Source organism: Bacillus rossius, chromosome 12 (assembly GCF_032445375.1).
Source record: "Bacillus rossius redtenbacheri isolate Brsri chromosome 12, Brsri_v3, whole genome shotgun sequence".
NCBI lineage: Eukaryota > Metazoa > Arthropoda > Insecta > Phasmatodea > Bacillidae > Bacillus > Bacillus rossius.
The window spans coordinates 45,574,612-45,594,604 of record NC_086339.1 but is presented as its reverse complement, the minus strand read 5'-3'; the positions used below and the strand labels follow the sequence as shown (position 1 = coordinate 45,594,604).

General features: G+C 35.5%; 1 protein-coding gene across 2 annotated transcripts in view; it reads left to right on the top strand.

Annotated features, from left to right (window-relative positions):
* Window positions 1–881: 881 nt before the first annotated feature.
* LOC134537910 (zinc finger protein 271-like) overlaps window positions 882–19,993 on the top strand; it is an 85,489-nt gene continuing 66,377 nt past the window's right edge. The window contains exons 1-5 of one of the 2 annotated variants that reach the window (XM_063378858.1): window positions 882–1,070; window positions 3,424–3,480; window positions 3,558–3,614; window positions 19,638–19,697; window positions 19,775–19,831. In XM_063378858.1, the coding sequence (XP_063234928.1) occupies window positions 1,044–1,070; window positions 3,424–3,480; window positions 3,558–3,614; window positions 19,638–19,697; window positions 19,775–19,831 (258 nt within the window). In that variant the 5' untranslated portion in view covers window positions 882–1,043. The other variant, XM_063378859.1, reaches the window with a different exon arrangement.

The window sequence follows — 19,993 nt, the reverse complement described above, 5'->3', positions numbered from 1 at the left end:
ATGGGCAGAACGGATCTTTTGACCGAATCGGTTCTTTTGGATCAGTGCCGTGAAATGATTCGTTCAGAACGATTCGTTCATCTCGGTCAATTCGTTCTTTTCTGTGTATAGGATCTGGCTCTTTTATCAGGTGTCGTAACTCGTTCATCCTTTAGAGTATTACGTACGTGTTTTTGTATTTGAATTTGAACATTGCTTTCCGTAACCAGTGAATCACAGTTGCGTATATGAAACAAGATTATTTATATTTTATTACTTTTTAAGTTACAAATATTAATATATAGGCTATTTACACTCTAGTGACAGTAAAGTGTTTACATGTAGACCAACACATTTAGAGAAAAAAGACAAACATTTAATACTACTACTGCGATTCAGTATGAAGAGAAACAAATGAAGTACATTAATTAACCCAAAAATGGTAAATGTGAACATTTGTAGTTACTTTCCCTGTTATTTTTTAATTCATACTGGTTTTTTTTTTTAGTTTTTTATTTCCAAATTTGTGTATGTGAATGTGAAAAAGCAATTTTAAACCACTACTTAACAGTTGACATTTTCAGGTATAGATACTTTTCATGTTACCCTATTTTATTTGATCAGTTATCGTTTGCTCTTGTGAACATGCACACGCTGTGATTACTAATTCTTCAGACTCCTGACGTCATGAATCATTTCACGAACGAATCGGACCGGGCGCGTGGCCGGTTCTCTCATCTCGTTCTCTCGTTCTCTCGTTCTCTCCGCGTTTTCGTTCCTCCGAATCTTTCAAGGTACCGGCTCTCAAAGAGCCGGCTCTCAAAGAGCCGGTTCTTTACATCGCGAACGAATCGCAAGATTTCGTTCTCTCAAAGATTCGTTCTTTTTGAACGAATCGTTAACGAACGACCCATCACTATTATGTATGTTGTCTGAAAAAATGCGCGCCAAAGGCTTTGCAGGATTTTGAACTGACTATTGTTTTTTTTTTAAGTTTTTTAAGTGTTGAATGGACAAATTTTGTGCCGTTGAATGGAACTAATTTAATTTTTTTTAATTAGAAGATGGAATCTATTGAAATTGCAGTAAAGGTACCTAATCGTTCATTTTGTTAGCGTGTCTTTGTATTTTCAGTAATTATGAAGGTAATGTAATTTTCGGAGAAAAATTGGTTTAAAAATTACGAAATGCGTCCATTTTAAGTTCCCTACATTATTTTAGAAAAGTTGTAAAATTCCAACGTCGCGGCTTTTTCCGTAAAGCTTGAGCAGGCCACCGAACACACAGACTGTCCGAGTGTGCCCGGTGGAGGACACTTCCTACGGCCGCTCAAAATTTCAGCCACCCGCCGATCTGTAATGGTTAATCTTTGTGGGCAGTGTATAGACGAGAGTTTGAGATAGGAAGTAAGAGTCACGGATAAGAGGGAATATTCATTGTTAGTGGAAGGCTTGTGTGTTATTTAAAACAGAAATTTTATAAAGTTCTCAGTGCCTTACTCTATTAAAAGATTAATGGAAAATAACATTGTGTGAAGATGCCATCAAAATACATTCATTAGTTCTTTACCAAGTGGTGTTCCTAAGTTCACTACATATTAACATGTTAAAATAATGTTTGGTAAGCTGCAAAACTGAATCACAAGTCACATTTCACAATGTTAATGAAATCTGCTTTTCTATGTCTTTGTTCTAAGAAATGTTCATAAAGCCTGTCACATTTATGCATTGTGCATTGTGCAAACGAAACATAGGTTTTACATGTTGTTATGATAAGTAGGCCTATCATCTGGAAGTGTGCACCAAATGTGTTAAAACTGATAGTGACAGCGATATGTAAATATTGTCACACTTGGTGTTGATTGTAAGGGTAAAGCTGAGCCTACACAGAGAGCTGTGCTATGTTCGCTGCGCCAGATGGCCAGACAGGATAGTCTATGTAGGAGAGATGCATGCCATGGGATTCAAGTGATGATTCCGACGATGATAATCTTCTAGGTACTGGATCTCACAGCATGTAAATGTAAAAAAAAAATGTTCATAAATTTAATATAAAAACTAAATAATTTCAAGAATTTCATTATTTGATGAAGCATTTGCTTGTGAGGATGAAACCAAATTTAGGATTATTTCAGGATAAATTCAACTAGTTTGAAAACATTCCCCCGGAATAAAATCTCAGGCATTGTCCTGCATATCCTGCCATTTCCCATTGATTTATTTCATATATATATATATAAATATATATATATATTATATATATATTATATTATTATATTATAATTATTTATATATTTCATAAATATCTTTCAATTAACTTCTCCTTCGACTTGACTATTTAAAGAATGATACTGACAAGAGAGAAATTAAACTTCATAAAAAGCAACCGCAGAAGTATAACACAATTCCGCATGAAAACAGATGTTTTTGTTTATCTGCAGATGCGTAAAGATAGCGACATTTTAGAGAAATAGCTGAGAACCAAACACCTGGCGACGTTGCCAACTTAGCGAATATAGCTTTGGGTGGCCAGTGACACCTGAGATGCAGCTGGCTATATTTTACTCACATAGCGAACATAGCAAGCATAGCGCCCTGTGTGGTTGTAGCTTAAATGTATGTGTTTAATGGAGGGCGTCATTAACTTGTGCGCCACCTCGTGGATGGCTGCAGACTACCACAGGGCTGTGGGTGCTAGGCTCTATTCCCCCTTGTTGTTGCTCACACACAACACCAGCCCGCTCACTGCCTGGACAGTACACACAACACTTGCTACACAAACAACATTCAAGTCAAGTCAAATATTAAAACATATGATTACATAAATAGTAACCTAACAAAAAAGGTGAAAACCATTAAAAACATGGTTCATTGGATTTTCTAAATATTGTTACGAATGCAAGAGACCAGACTGCGATGCCGCGTGTGACCCGCTGATGTTACGCAATCCACGCGTGCTTGGACGAATTACAAGGGTCGTCGCTACCCCCTCCCCCTCCACTCCCAACGCATCATCCTGCCTCGGCGCCGGAATCTATCGCTGAGTATGGTTATGGTCACAACACAATGTATTGAAATGAGTAAATCTTATGTGGATTTTATGAGACTAACTATATAACTCATATGTGTTCAATAAGTTAATGCTGTAGCTTTAATATTACTCTCTTAAAAAAATATTTAATTCATCAGTCACATTTATTTTTGTTTTGTATGCAGAAAGTTTCCTAAATTTTAATTGTTAGACTTTAAAAGAAGTTTTTTGATTATTGAATCACAGTTGGGAAGAAAACACTAATAATGTGTTCCATGATGATGTGCTAATACGCTGATGATTGGCACTGCAGTCTCTGTATTGCCACTGCAGTTTGGTTGGCAGAGGATGTGTTAGAAATGCCTGGTGTAACGAACAGGTTGTTTACCACTTATGACTTCATGTTTGTTGCAGGAGGTGGAATATAAGCCAGTGGTTGAGATGGAGTTTGTGAAGGTGGACAGCATCAAGGTACAGTAGCCTGCAAGTGTGTGTAGCTGCTGTCTCCTTGTACCAGAGCAGTCTTCTCCACTATGGTTGTGTTGCAGGAGGAGGTCGAGGAAGAGACTCCACTGGCTGGCGTCCAACCAGCTGCTGTGTGGCAGGTGAGTCCTGGTTTCACTCTGTCTCGGTCACAATGCCAGGCTGTCTCTCTTCCAGGGTGTCCAGCGACCTGGAAAACCTGGAAAACCGGGAATTGTCAGGGAATTTCGTGTGTCAGGGAAAAGTCAGGGAAATGTCAGGGATTTTTTAAAAATCGTCTGGAAATTTTGGCCGTGTTTGTTCTTCACGCAGCAGCACGATACAATATGCATATCGATTGTTCAATTCGCCGCGTACACAATGATCGACGTATCGATTATAATCGGCACATGGCTGTACACATTGCGGCCTGTTAGGCTGGCCAAAATGGCGCGCATTTGTGTACTCTTGTTGATTTTGGTTATCGTTTTTGTTGATGGATAAGTGAATTATTATATCATCAGCCAAACAAAGGTAAGAAACAAAATGTATGTATACTCTACTATAGTTGCTCTATGGGCAAGTCGCAAACTGTTGCCTAATTTGTTTCGTTCGCTCGGCAACGGTTCGTGATGTTCTTGGTTTGTAAACTCCGCAAGCACGCATGTCTGAGTAAAGCAAAAAGTAGAACACTCACCTTTTTTCACGTTCCGGTTTATAAACTGTTTAAAAAACGGAACATTAAGAAGGTGAGAGTTCAACTTTTTGATTCGGACATGCGCGCTTGCAGAGTTTATAAATCGGGTCAAACACAAGTCATGTTGTAACGTACTATATTATTTATTTTTTGAATTTTACGTTAGTTAGGCATTTTTCTTGCTTCGAAGTAGGCCAGGCCAGACAATGCAAATTTTTTAAAATACATGAACACACAGCAATTTTGTAGATAAAATGTGACTATTTCCTGAAACAAGCTATTGTTGCTGGAACATATCCTATATTTTTTCAGATTTATTTTCAGTTCATAAGTTTACATTAGGCCTAGGCCTATCTAGGGATGGGTAAATGTCCAAAATTTTATCTATCGGAAATTTTCCTGGAAATTTTCATGGAAACTTTCCAAAAACCGAAAAACATAGGAAATTTTAGGAAACTTTGATGTTGGTTTATAAATAACCATTTCAGAGAATTAGACATGTGACTGTCTCTACTGTATGAAATTTTCATACATTAAAATACAATATTCATAGTTGCAGTATTAAGAGGACATTAAAATATCTTTCGTTAGCGATGTAGAATTTACTGTGGGTGCTGTTCTAAATTAATTTCAATATTTAGGTCGAATTATTCTTTTTACAAATACAGTTCACAAATTCATTGCAAGTAGGCCTAATCAGTTTTTTAATCTGAAAATTATTTAATCAGCTGCTTTCAACATTACAAAAAGCTAATGTAGTGGAAGAAAAGTTAAGGTAAAGAATAATACTTAACTGCAGATTTAACAGAAATGATTCCTTCTGAAAGAACAATTACCTGGTCAATCACAGTTAAAATATTTGACTACATAGATTTGAAAATATTAACACTATATTATTACAATTTATCAACTGATTGGAAATAAAGACAAATAAGTTGTAACAAATAGAACACTAAAAAAAATATTGATCAACAATTAGTTGCATTCATAATAAGAAATCATACATGTTACTGTTTTAACTGAATTGGAAACAAACATGTCTTTATTTAAGTCATATTGGGTCTTAGAAACCAATGAAATCATCATTGTCCTCATAACTGAAATCACGGTTTTCTTCCTCTTCTGTTTCATTGTTAGAACAAGATGCACTGTCTTCTTTTAAAACACACTGTGGTAGTTTTTTCTTCTGCTGTACTTTCTCACATTTGTCTTCCACAATGACAGTAATAGAATCTTTCCTTTCCAATTTTTCAATGTCCTCCAGGATGTGGTGGCACAATTTCCAGTTGTGGGCAATGAATGATATTTTACCTGCTCTTTCAGTGGTCAAGCGGTTTCTTAGTTTTGTATGTATACTACCATATGTACTGAAAGACCTCTCTGTAGCAGCAGAGGTTACTGGCATACCTAAGATTCTGTTTGCAACTTTTGACAGCTGTGTATGACCACACAGACCTTTCCACCAAGTACAGGGTTCGATTTTACCTTTTTCAAGCGCCATCCAAAGAAATTCTTTGGCCCACATACCTTCTCTACTTTGGTACTGAGCTAACTCTGTTAAAACTATACCTTCTTCAATGTGTTCCATATCGGTTGAAATTTTGCATATATACTCAACAGCACTCAACTGTTCATCAGGTTTAAGTGTATGGCCTTGTGAAGAGGGGTCTAACATGCATGCAGCCAGATGGATAGGTTTCAAAGCAAATTCTTTCCTGGTTTCCATTTTCATTAGTACAATTTTCTCGTCGCTCTTTGAAAGTGGGGATTCTGGAAGTGACACTTTTAAAGCATCTTCAATTTCAGGTAAAGCTCCATGTGTGTTATGAATATTGAGTTTATCTGATTCTAACCTTGAAATCCAGGAAACAACTGGCCGTAACAGGTTAGCCAATTTTTCAATTCTTACCCAAAACACATCATCATCCAAAATGTTGGTTTTAATGTCTTTTGAAATTGCATTACCAACTTTTTCGCTTACTGCTAAGGTCTGTAAACTTACTCTGTTGTTCATCATACTGTCTAAGCAATGTAAGAAACTTCCCCAACGGGTTACAACAGGCAAGTGAAGGGTAGTTTTGTTACCTTTTGTCTCATTAATTTCAGAAAGTACTGAAGTTAAAATATGAGACTGTTTGATTGTTTTAATGATGTCAACTACTCTTTTGAAACAATTAGAAACTGACTCACACTTCACAATATCATTGCATAAAAGATGTAGTGTATGTGCTATACATCCAATAGACACAATATGTGGAAATTCATTTTCTACCAGTTCACCTGCTTTCTTCATGTTGGAAGCATTATCACCAATAACCACTAAGAACTTTCTTGGATCATATTTCATCAAAATTGTTTTCATTTCACCAGCGATGTATTCTCCAGTATGACGGTTGTCTTTGGTATTAATAGTCTACAAACTGTTAAAATTATTGTAGTTCAAAAGCAGTTAATATTAAGGCAATATATTCCTCCTTAACACATTCACATTATTACAGTATGTCTGTTGAAATGTTCCCAGTTTTAGGCAGATTTTGTCAATATATAGCCACTATAAACAAGTGTTTTGCAGTTGACTGTCAAGACAAGCTAAAAAAAAAAAAGCAGTAATCTTATTACAAATGTGTTAATTACTTTAAATACATCATTGATGGTGTATTGGCGTGCGGTGTAACTGCCAAAAACCTCAAACTTTACTCTAGACAGACAGCCATACAACCTGCATGAACAATAACAGCACGCTTTTCCTGCAAACTCACACCATTTTTTTTTCGTTACCAAATACAATGTTAGATTTAAAAGAGTTTTGTGTTATTTGTGTAATAATTTTTTAATTATGTTATTTATAATATCATTAACCTCTCTATATTTTCATTTTCTTTAACATAATTTTTGTCCCTAATTCAATTTTTGCAAGAGGTTTTTTTTTACTATAAAACAGTTTTATTGTGAGGTTTGGTTATTTGTGGCATGGTTTGATACACTACTGCAACACCTTTTTATAAAATTCATAACATGCTACAATAATGTACTTTGTGTGTGGCATTGCACACTGATTTGGACATATTGTAAGAAGACTTATAAAAGTGAATATCTTATGTAACCAAAATTATAAAATTCTCAATTTTGAATCTTTACTGCCTTAGACAAAAACAGAAAGTGCAGATTTATATAAACAAGTTGGTGCCTTTTATAAAACAAAGTTAAATGTGTTCATAGTTGGTTAAAAAATTGATTAAAGACTGAAAGTGACTATTAGCTTTGTAATATACACAGATTTCTCTGATTAAGTAGACATTGAGTCAAGGAAAATATGTTAATTCTCAAGATCATGGTTACATGAATTTTTCTTTAGATATGTTTTTTGGTTCTGTGAATTCTGCCTTACCTCAGATTGCTCCAGCCATCGCACTGCAGAGCAAGGTTTCTTGCATCAGCTATTATTCCTTTAATTCTATTTTGAGTTTTTGCAAACTCTGCATCAAGAAGGGTTGTTGAAACTGATTTTCGTGTTGGCAGACTGTACGCGGGGCGAATTAACTTAAAGAATTCTTGCCACAGTGGATGCTCAACCATTGATAAAGGTGCTCCACTAACATAGATAGCTTTAGCCAGCAACTCATTGGCTTTGTCCTGCAAAACAAAAGATTCCATTACTTGAATTAGTTGTACTATTTAAAAAATTTTAATGTTTATATGGAAGACATGTTACAGTTTCCTTTACTTTTAAAGGAATTTTTCAGTCACTTATATACCTATCACTGATTTAATTTTTAATTTATATTTACAAAACATGTTATACCTAACTGGTTCACAAGCTAAAACAAACATAAAATACTAATTTTTTAAAATTAGTTCTGCATTACTAATGATGCATCTTAAACATATCAAGTTAAGATTATGTTAAAAACATTAGTAAATCAAGCATAACGACTAGGTACAAGACAAGCCTGTATTAAAGTGACACTTACCTTAGCTGTTGGAGTCATATGGTCGAGAAAAGAAAACATTGTTGAATTTACTCTGTGTGAGTTAGACCATATTGGCCTAGTTGTATTAGTACTGGCACTAGTTCCTGCACATTCTGAAGCACTTGAGACTTCAAGTTGTAAAGATGATGGTGAATTTTGTGTTTCACTGTAAATCTGAGCCATATTTTCACTTAAGTTTACTGATGAACTTGGACCAGCAGTATTGCACACTTCAGGACATGTAGTTCCATTTGAAAGTTCTTTTTCTTGTTTTTCACTTCCCAGAAACTTGGATTTGATAGTCAATGGACATTTTGGACACTTTTTAATGTGCCTTACCATTCTTGTACAGTTTCTGAAGTATGACACATCACAAAATACACAGAACACTTTGATTTTTCCTTGAACTGATTTTTCGGAAAAATAACTCCAAATATCACCTTTAATCTTGCCCATTTTTCATTAACCAGATAACACTTATAAAATTCAGCCTCAAAACCAGCTATACTAGCACAATGCGTCTCGTGTAGCAAGCACAACAGGACTGACTGTCTAGCAGTAATATGTACAAAATGGGTTAAGTTGGGAGAAGACTAGAAGTGTGAGAACAGAAACAATATACCATATATGGCAAATGCTCAAAGCATTTTATCTTATCTTCCTGGAAGAAGAGTGGAAACATGAGAACTAGTGTGTGATTTGAAATTGATATAAAGTTTGAAGTACCCAAAAGTGAAATTCAATCCCACATTTGTCTCACACAAAATTACAAGGTAAACACACAAGAAAATTTTAACAGAAATTTTACCAGCATGGTTTCCCATAATAAAAGCATTGAGGGAGAATATTATACTCTTTACTGATATGGTCGATATGGATAAATTAATATGCTAACTAAGCTCTTATTAAATCTGCAATGATTGTATAACAAATGTAAGAATATTGAATTACAGCTAAAAAAAATTCAATGTTTCCCAATGTTTCCACTTTTATTCAAAGTTTCCATGAGGTCTGTAAATTTTCCATTTTTGAAAGTTTTCGGCAGGAAATTTCCGACTGGAAACTTTCCACTACCCATCACTAGGCCTATCTTATAAAAGATGCTTGAAGTTGAAGCTGACGGTTACTTTGTATAGAAAATATGTGCTGATAGGCCTATGTACTTGCATTGATTTTATCTGTGTTTGTGGTGCCTGAAACGTTTATTTGCTAATTAATGAAAAATAGGTTAATTTTCTCACAAGAATATTATTTTAAAGATTAGTGTGATAAAGGTAAAAAATTATTTTATTTTAACAGGTCACAACATGGCTTCAAAACTCAGAAAAACTACATTCAGGGATGAATGGAACCAGAACCCATCCCTCTCATGGGCTCAGGCTATTGATGGCAGCCCATATGCAGCTTGGTGCAAACTTTGCAATCACAGGATTGAACTGAGTAATATGGGGAAGCAGGCTCTTACCAGTCATGCATCTGGAGTGAAACACAGCAGAAGAGTGCAAGGATTTCACATGAGTTCATCCATAGCAGTGTACTGTAAAACAACTAGGCCTACATCAGCAGCGTCACAAAATAATTCTGCTTCAGAGTCTTCTTCATCTTTGTCTGAATCTTCAAAATTGTTTAGTTCTGATGTACCCAGCTCACCTCAAGTATCTTCCCCTCCGTTGTTCCAAACAGATCCAGTCAGCAGTTCTAAATCTCTGCCTGATACTTCCTCGAATGCTGATAATTCTTATCTAAACCCATCCGCAACATGTTCTTGCACGTGCACATGTGGCAGTGCTAGAAAGGAATCAAAATCATTGACAAATTACTTATTAAATGATTCTGTAACACGTGCCGAAATACTTTGGTGTTTGTATTGTGTTATGGCTCATAATTCCTTACGGAATGCAGAAAATAGTGTAGCAATGCATCGTAAGATGTATCACGACAGCAAAATTGCAGCTAAATTGCAGTTGGGAAAATCGAAAGTATCCTATACAATAGTTCACGGATTGGCTCCAGAATTTCAAAAGGAACTGCATGCTGATATATCAAAATCTTCTCATCTTGTAGTTGGCTTTGATGAAAGTTTAAATAAAATTGCCCAGAAACAGCAAATGGACATTTCTGTCCGTTACTGGAATGAAGATGATTCAATTACTTGCACTCGATATCTTACATCAGCATTTCTCGGCCATTCGACTGCAGCAGACCTGTTAAGTGCTTTTAAAAACTCTTTGCCTGTGAATACATTACACAAAATTATACAGGTGTCGATGGATGGCCCCAATGTAAATTTGCGGTTTTTAAAAGACTTGAAGCAAGATTTGAAGGAAGGTCGTACTGATGAGGGGGTAATATTGGATATCGGCACTTGTGGCTTACATTCATTACACTGTGCCTTCAAAGGCGCAATGAAGGAAACTGGTTGGGAAATTGTTAAATTTGTGCGTGCTATTTACAACCTGTTTCTAACATCCCCACTCGTCGTGCAGACTACATTAGAATAACTGGTTCCAGCTTGTTTCCTCTAAAATTTTGTCCAGTTCGTTGGTTAGACAACGTTCCTGTAGCAGACAGAGCATTGAAAATTTTACCAAATCTTTGGAACTATGTTGCTGGTCTAAAGTCAAATACAGAACCTACGTGTGCTAGTTTTGTTATAGTGAAAAGTGCTATTAAAGATGTGTTACTTGGACCTAAACTTGCTTTTTTTTCATCTGTTGCTGCTGAAGTTGAACCACTTCTCAAAGAATATCAAACAAATGACCCCATGGCGCCGTACCTCTTTTCCGACTTTTCTTCAGTCATCAAGAATTTTATGACTAGATTTGTCAAAGCAGATGTAATGGCAAATACTACCCTGAGCAAAATAGATTTATCTGCAAATAATCTTTTGTCAAGTAAAAAAATTGACTTAGGTTTTGGGACACGAGCTGCATTACGTTCAGAAAATGCAAGTCAGAAGGATATGGAATTATTTAGAGCAGACTGTCTAAAATGCCTGCAGGAATGTGTGAAAAGGATTTTAAAGCGCTCACCTTTTACATTCAGCTTGACAAGAGGCATTTCATTTGCTGATCCTTCTGTAGCCCTTATTCCCGATTTGGCGATCAAGAGGCTGTCATGTGCCTTAGATATATTTGTTAGTCATAATTGGCTCTCTGGAATTCAAGGTGACAAAATATCGAAGGAATTCAAAAGATTGTGTTCATTGACTGCAGTGCAGGAAAATTTGAAACTCCATGTCCGATCCAAAGTACGCCTGGATAAGTTTTGGTTTGACCTTTTAAATGTTTACTGTAGTGAAAATACAGGGCATTTAGCATCTTTTTTGAAAATGATATTTATTATGTCTCATGGCAACGCAGCAGTAGAAAGGGGATTTTCAATAAACAAACAGTGCTTGGTAGAAAATCAGCTGGACATTTCACTGATTGCTCAGCGTACAATTCATGATGGTATTTTGTCAGCTGGAGGTCTGGATAATTTTGTCGTATCTAAAAGATTTATTCATGCTGCTCGTAATGCATATTTAAAATACAAGGAATACACGGAACAACAGAAGAAGTTATTACAGGAAAAGGAAGAACAAGACACAAGAAAAAGAAAAGCAGCTGCTGAACTCTCTGCTTTGGAAGCTAAGAAAAAGAAAATCTTGGAAGATGCTGAAAAAGAAGCTGCTGTATTAAGCTTCCAGATAGAAGCTTTGAAAAAGTAGTGCTGCTAAGAAAAACCTTTGTTAAAATTTTAATTTGTGATTGGACTTAAAAGGTTTTTTTAAAGTTTTAAGTTTGGAACTATTGCATACTTAGCTAGAATACTATATATATTATTTTTAAATATGAAGTGGAACTGACTTATGTTTTCAAAACCATCTAGTGAGTAACTCTTGAAGAAATTGAGGAACATGGTGATATGTGAGTACAATAAACATATTTCATATATTTTTTTTCACATTTTGTATTTTAGTATTAGACCTATTTACACAGTTGCTGTTGCTTAAAATTTCGCAGTATATTTTTACATATATTATAGTGTAAAAAATGTTGACAACGTTTATAAGAATTTAAATGGGAACGAGCATAGTGTCAGGGAAAATCCTAATTTTGTCAGGGAAAACAGGGAAATGTCAGGGATTTTTGAAATCCATTTTCACTGGACACCCTGTCTTCGTAGCAGCCACAGTGAATACTGGTAGACAATATACCAATCCTTTCAACTCCTGGTTCAAGCCAGCCAGACTTGCCATCTTAAAATTCATGTTTCACTGTTCTATGCCACATGCTTCAAAGGATTGGACTGCCATACTGTACTGCAACATGTTATTGTTTTGACAGATTAAGTATTATTATATATGATTTATTTAATATTTGTTCTATGTCTGATATTTAATTTATTTTCAAAAACTGTAAATTCTTTTTATGTATATCTATGAGAATGTGACTCTATGGACTGATTTGAGCATTTGAAATTGAACGTTTTGGTGACCCCTCTAAGGAGTAATTGACATTCGGACGGTAAACGGTAAAGTTAACGGCGTTATTGTGTAATATAAATTATTGTTTTGATGATTTTTGATTTAAATTGTACGTGAATTTTGTATTCCGCGCTATTGTTGCGTGCGGATTTCACGATTTCTTAAGTAATTTAAGTAACTGATTTTGGTTTTCGGCCGATCATGGCCCGCCATTTGAAATTAAGTTAAGTATTGTGAACTGGCTTAATTTTAGAAGCTAGAGAGGAAAAATGTAATGGCCAGCTAAGATAGCTGAACTGCGTGATGTCGGCTATATTAAATCCTACAAATTAGCTATTTAGCGGTAGACATCCCGGATAGTGGATGAATAATTATGTATCTTAGGGAGTCTAGATACTAATTTAGGCTTTATCTAGAAAGATAAAGGGCCTAGGAGTGTTAATATGTGAGTAATTAAAAGTGCAAAAATCTGTTTCCTCCATTACATGCACATCGTCACGTAACTCCCGTAATTCGTCACATCGCGGCCTAAAACTAATACATACATTATAATTTGAAGTAATTTGACATTGTACGACGATAAAATTGATATTTTGACACAAATTTATTTATTTTTACACACTACTACAGCAACTCAGAGGTCCTATAGAGCGAGAGACTCTGTGCTCTACCGGCTTTATTTTGAACCTAACTAGCCGAGAAAAATAATTAAGATCCCTAAAATCAACAAATAAAAACTGTGTAATATCGCCGAACCCCAATTAAAGACTATTGCTTGTGAATTAAATGTGCGCATTGTAACTCCTGATGGTTGGAAATTACATGTGGGTATGTGATGTCATATAACAGTTAGGGAAGTTAAATATAATAAGTAATTAAATATTTATAATAAGAGTAAATTTTGAACTATTTTCGTTTAATAAAAATAATTATATATTTTTAATCGTGAGTGTTGTGTTATGTTATTCCTTATATAATTTGTCCCAGGGTATATTTATGTGTATTTGTTTTGATAAGTTAACACCTAACTGTGGCATAGTTACCATCAACACATGCCAACGGAGAGCCACACAAGTAGATATTGAATTACACAGATTCACACAGCCCAACGTAAAATATTTTAATCTCCATAGAAGTGGGGCCTAGACATACACACCAAACCTTTCAAGTGTATATTAAGGAGCCGCACAATACTCAACAAAGGGTTTAAATAGGAAATTAAAAAATGGCAAACTCTTTTGATATAAGAGTTCAAAGGGTTCAGATTATATAAAGTGATTTACATACTCACATATCATGTCAAGCTGTTCTTTTCTCTTCTCGTTTTAAGATTATGTAATGTGCTTCAGCAGTCAGAACAAAGCAAAAGCAGTGATGATTATCACATGTTGTCACTTCTGGTACAAGCATGTGGAAGTACAGTATGAACTTTGGAAGGGTTATGAGTGAATAGGTGATTCTGTGCCTGGCTTTGTGAAACAGGTATTTTAATGACATCCTCAATGTTGGCTTCCAGATAATGTGAATATTTTAAAACTACACCAAATGATCATTCCTGACAACTGCAAAAAAATTGGCCATAACCAAACATTGACACATGCCACAGACTCAATATTAACCCTCTTAGTGCCAGCCTCTGCTAGGATGGTAGTGCTAATAGTGCCAGGTCATTTTTAACTAAATTGCATCTCTAGAGTTTAATTTTAATAACTTTTTAACCTTTACTGTTATAACTATGAAATTTTTTACTGTTTATAGATAAATGTTTTCTTCTGTCACTTCTCATGTTTAAACATAAAAATTTTCATCTTATTTTATTTTTGTTGTTTTTTAAATTTAAAAAAAATAATTATTAAATTTTTTTTATGGATTGTAATGTGGATAGGGAGTAGTTTTGACAGTAATATTCTTTGGTTTGAATTTTTTTTAAATATTTAATTGTTTTTCTATATGTTAGTGTAATAGTAATGTAATTTTTTCCAATATTTATTCTAATAATAATTTTTTGAAAAAAAAAAAAACATTGCTTTTCTAACAATACAATCAATACAAATGAAATATTTTCTTAGTGTAACTCCAACTATATAGTGTATTTTGAATCCTTATAATTTTTTAATAATTATAAGTCTGTTATTAATGTATTTAAAAAGTAAATGATTTAATTAAAAAATTATGCATTGCTATTGTATGTATAAATATACAAATTTAGGTGAAACTGACTTTCAAATTTTAGAAGAAAAATATTGTCTTGGTTTGATCAGCATTTTGCATCATCATATTTTTTCAATTAAAAATATAAAATTAATTGGTAGTTCATGATAGCAACAACGATAAATCCATCACAACTATAGTCAAATACATATTCACTGGTCCTAGCAGCTGTGTTTACTAAAACAAACACCATGCAATCCTTTATGGCATTTTGCACAAACTGTCCTTGAACGCTTTCTTTTTCCTCCCTGACGTTTACTCGATACACTGCAAACACAACATCCTTTTTCTTTCTTCAATGGCAGTTTCAGAATTCCTGATGACGCCACACTTTCGTTAGTGTCACCAGGTTGTTGGTGTTGCTGTTCTAGCCACTCTTTCCCGAGACTGTCCACTACAGCAGAGACGAACTCATATCTTGTCAGAATGTTACCATCTGTATTCATTTTGTACAAAATATAACTGTTGATTACCATACGGCCAAATATATTGAAACATACTTTTTTCCAGTATTTCAATGACCTTCTTTCGTCGAGGTAACAATACAGCATCATATCACTTGTGTCTATACCATCCATGTATTTATTGTATTTGTGAATGATTTCTGGTTTTTCACGCACTCTCTCTAGTCCGTGCCGTTTTTTAGTACACTGAACATCTTCTGTTTTTCCATTTGTTGATAGTAAAATTACTGGTTTTGTTTGAGATTTCTTTTCGCGATATGCCAATAACAGCAGTTCATTACTTTTGAAATACCTTTTCTCCCCAACCTGAAATTTATTTTGCCTGTGTAATTCGGCTGGTAGATGCTTCCTGTTCCGCCTAACAGTGCCAGTAAGGTAAGTCCCTTCAGAATAGAGTTTCTGTGCAACTGGTACACTTGTAAAAAAATTGTCAACAAAAATGTGATAACCTTTTCGTAGTAAATTCACACCTGATAATAGCTTCATTATCACAGTGTACCCAAGACCATATAGTTTTATGCTAGTCTTATCTAATTGATCTTTAGCACCACGGTATACATAAAATCCCATGCAGTAATTGACAGTACTATCACATAGCATCCAAAATTTTATTCCCCATCTATGGTAGTGTTTGTTGGGAAGGTATTGAAGTAATGAAGTATGGCTCTTTGTTCTGACCAAACTTTCATCAATGCTCAGCATTTGGTATGGAGTGAAGTGGTGCTTGAAAACATTATTTGCGTGGTCAATAATTGGCTTGAATTTTCCTTCTGGATCATAGTTTGATTCACCTGGTAGACCAAGGTTTTTGTTATCCGATAGGTGGAAAAATTTTAGAAGTAGTTGAAATCTATTGCGAGAAAACATTTTTCGAAACCATGGCATGCTGCGAGAAGGAACAGTAGACCAATATGAGGAAAGTGTAGGCATTTTTATGAGGCCCATATTTATTATACATGCTACAAATGCTTTCATTTCAACAACTGAAGTTTTTTCCCAAGAAATAGCTCTTGAACCTGTACCTAATTTACCCTTGTTCTGTGATAAAAACTGCTGAGCATATCTATTGGTTTCCTTTACAAGAAGCTGTAGTAAGGAAAAAGTAAACATTAGCTGGAAATATGCTATGGGCTTCAAGTTTCGAGGGGGTAAATGTTTTGGTCCAGCATTTTCTAAAAACTGGGGTATGTTGTGTTTTGGTGGTGAAAAGTTTTCACAAGAAGACCAGATTATATTATTTACGTCAGTCTGTTCATTTTCATCCGACGAATCACTTGAACTATCGCCTGAATTCGTACGAAGTGATGCACCGGCTGGAATATAATTATCCGCAGCCACAGGAGTAAGTCTCGGTGTGTTTGAAGTAGATGGTAAATGCTCTTCCTCATCAGTACTTGTATCGTTGTCGCTTATTGTATCACTTTCACAAATATCGCTATCGAGCGAATAAAAATAGTCTAGCATTTCTTTGTCATCTTTACCCGCAATGTAACTTCTTTTCCGAGACATTATTATGAAAACGAAAACAAAAGCCTTGATCGCACAAAGTTTCGCGGTAGTATTAGTTTGAAACAGAGTAACATCAATTTCCACTGAGAAATATGCGGGAAAACGTGTTTACTATGACTACTACAATAATAATTTTCAACGCAGAATAACCAACGGTATAAAATCCTACGCAATTTGTAATATCCACGAAACTGGTAGTTACATATATCGTTTACATAAATGAACCATTGTTGTCATAACTTTGAAAAAAATACATTTGTAGAAATTTTTGGAAAACAGTTTCATGATATTTATAAAAGAATTAAAATAAAGAATTTACAAAAGAAACAATTTTTTTTCAAAAGGAAAAGTGTTTCTTTAGAATAAAAAATGCAGCAAAACGCGGTTTCTTACGCTGTGCGATGTCCAGCAGTATGACACTCATACTCTCTGTTGTGAGAAAAAAGAACTAAATAGTAGGGCACATACGCTACCTGTTTACAGAAAAAGGAACTAGATAGTAGGACACTTCATTAGAGACAGGTAGAATGCGCTGCTAGTAACAAAAACCTGTCTTGAAAACGGAAAAAAAATCGGGCCGATTTTTCGGCCCTGGCAATTCTCGCACAACAAGGCAAAGCCGATTTATCGGACTTTGGCACTAAAAGGGTTAAAAATAATTGGTTTATATTCATCCTTAATTTCCTTAAAAAGTCCTTAATTTAATTTTAATTTTTTAATGGCTTGAAATGTCCTTAAATTTCACCAAGGTTACAATATAATGCCTTAGTAAATATGTTATTCAAGTCATACAAATATTAAAAACTAATTTTAGTTTGTGTATTTTTATTATTTCATTTTGAACAGTCAACAAAGCAATGTTCCCCACTTGAATTTTTGTTAGTGTGTAACAATGCTGTTTAGCTGTTATCATACTCATGTCTGGTTTTCTTTTGTCAATGGTGAAGCAGAGAATTTTTGTTACATAATTTTGATTTTATGATTATAAAAATAGTTGAACTTGACGTCCAGGGCTAGTCCTCCCTTAAGCCCGGTGTGCCTCGCCACTTCAGACCCCTTCTCCTCCCACCATCACCCTCTGTTCAAACCGCCAATATGTACACAGATGTGTGTGACTCCCGCAAGATGGTGCTATAGCATCAGTGCTCTGTCCCTTTTTAAGTAATCATAAGTTATATTGTAAACCTCTAATAATTGCCCCAAGGGTCTGTGCCACGGCAGATCGGCCAGGAGGGTTTTGTTTATTAATTTTTAGATATAATTCCACTCAAAATAAAGACGGCACCGAACTCTCCCAAGGCGGACCCGAGTCCAGCCGAAGCCAGAATTTATTTTAATCCTAAGTTTTAAATTACTATATGTTATTAAGCGATCTAGCCGCGAGAAGAGGAGTGCAGTATTTTTACTAGTGTTTTATGTGTCTTTACCTTCATTAACCCTCGGCACGTAATCGTGATAACGTAACGGTGATCTCGTTTGGTGTGAAAGACGCCATGTTTCCCGCGGAGAGCATCGTCACGACCGGCCGAGAGCAAACATGCGAGCACCTAAGGGACATCATCTCTTACTTGCACTGCTGAGTAGCTTCGTTTATGTTGACCCTCGAGGCTACTGTAGGGTGGAGGACTGTTTAAATAATTACTATATCAACTCTTGACGAGTCTTTGATCACCGTTTACGTAATGGCTCTGTGTGGCCACTGTGGATCTCACCGCAACTTTAACTGGTTCGTGCCTTGGAGCTTTTTACTTGTATTGGAGTGTGTAAGTTCTAAATAAATCTGGGCATGCAAGTTAAATTGATTCCTTGATTTTTGTTTGTCCCCGTGTGTAACACCTGTGGCACGGCGGCGTGTGGGATGCCCTAACAGCCCATTGCGTTCCATTACTATAGCGTGTCCGATGCTGAGAGTGGCCAGGTCTTGGCAAGTGGCACTTTAGCGCCGCCGTGTCGCCGCATGTTTTTCTTTCTATCAGACCCATTGCCCCACGACCTAAACATGTCACTATCACATTATGAACCACATAGGTAATCAAATTAATATTTTTAAAGAGACTATTTAAAAGAAGATTAAGATTAAAATGCACACTTCCATAAACAGTAACGCAGCCAACCAAGTGAAAGCCAGTAAAATTATAGTAAAGAAGCTGTTTTGAATAAAATAATTAAACATCAAAATGAATTACGAGAATATTTCTTATATTAAAATACAAGTATAAAAAACTATGTCACTATTACCCTGAAGCTATATATTCAGCTGCTATATTGCAGTACTGAGGAAACATAATATTTATTTCTTGAACTAACATTCCTAAAGGCTGGGGAGGGCAGAGTCTTGCAGCGTTACAACCTGCAGCCACGGAAAAAACATTTTTGAGTAGTTCCCTCTATCACTCATGTGTTTTATCGTTGCAAATATTTGCAGTTCTGGAGCAACACATAATGCCGGGGTATGGTCCTTCCTGATTGGCTGTGGAAAATAGTATGCTGCATGTATGCCACTTGACATAATTTTCTAGGTTCGCGGGATTTTCCCTTAAATGACAATGAAAAAAAATTATTTCTCTCGGGCAGGTGCCTGATTGTAATGCTTCTCGTCTTTCTTTCCAAGACTGGAAAACTACCCTACTCCGCTAGAAACAATTATTGATACTAACGTGGAACTTCACTTGTTAATATAAAACTCAAGTGTAGTAATTTATGTGTAGTCATTGATAACACAAAATCACATTTAAATTGCAAGTATAAATTGTATATGCTACAAAATGCTATGTTGTTTTGCCAGATCTCTCTACTGGCACGGGGTGTTGTTTACTGCTTGTAACTGGTGTTGCTTGTTGCAGGAGGAGATGGAACAAAAGCCAGTGGTTGAGATGGAGTTTGTGAAGGTGGACAGCATCAAGGTACAGTAGCCTGCAAGTGTGTGTAGCTGCTGTCTCCTTGTACCAGAGCAGTCTTCTCCACTGTGGTTGTGTTGCAGGAGGAGGTCGAGGAAGAGACTCCACTGGCTGGCGTCCAACCAGCTCCTATGTGGCAGGTGAGTCTTGGTTTCATACCTTCTTTAACCACAGTCACAGACTTGCATGCTCAATGCCTGACTGCCTCGGTAATAGCCACATTACATTTTACTAGTAGACCTCTCAGTGGCTTAATGAACTAATGTTGAAAAACTTGACTATGTAATTGTCATCAAGTTTCT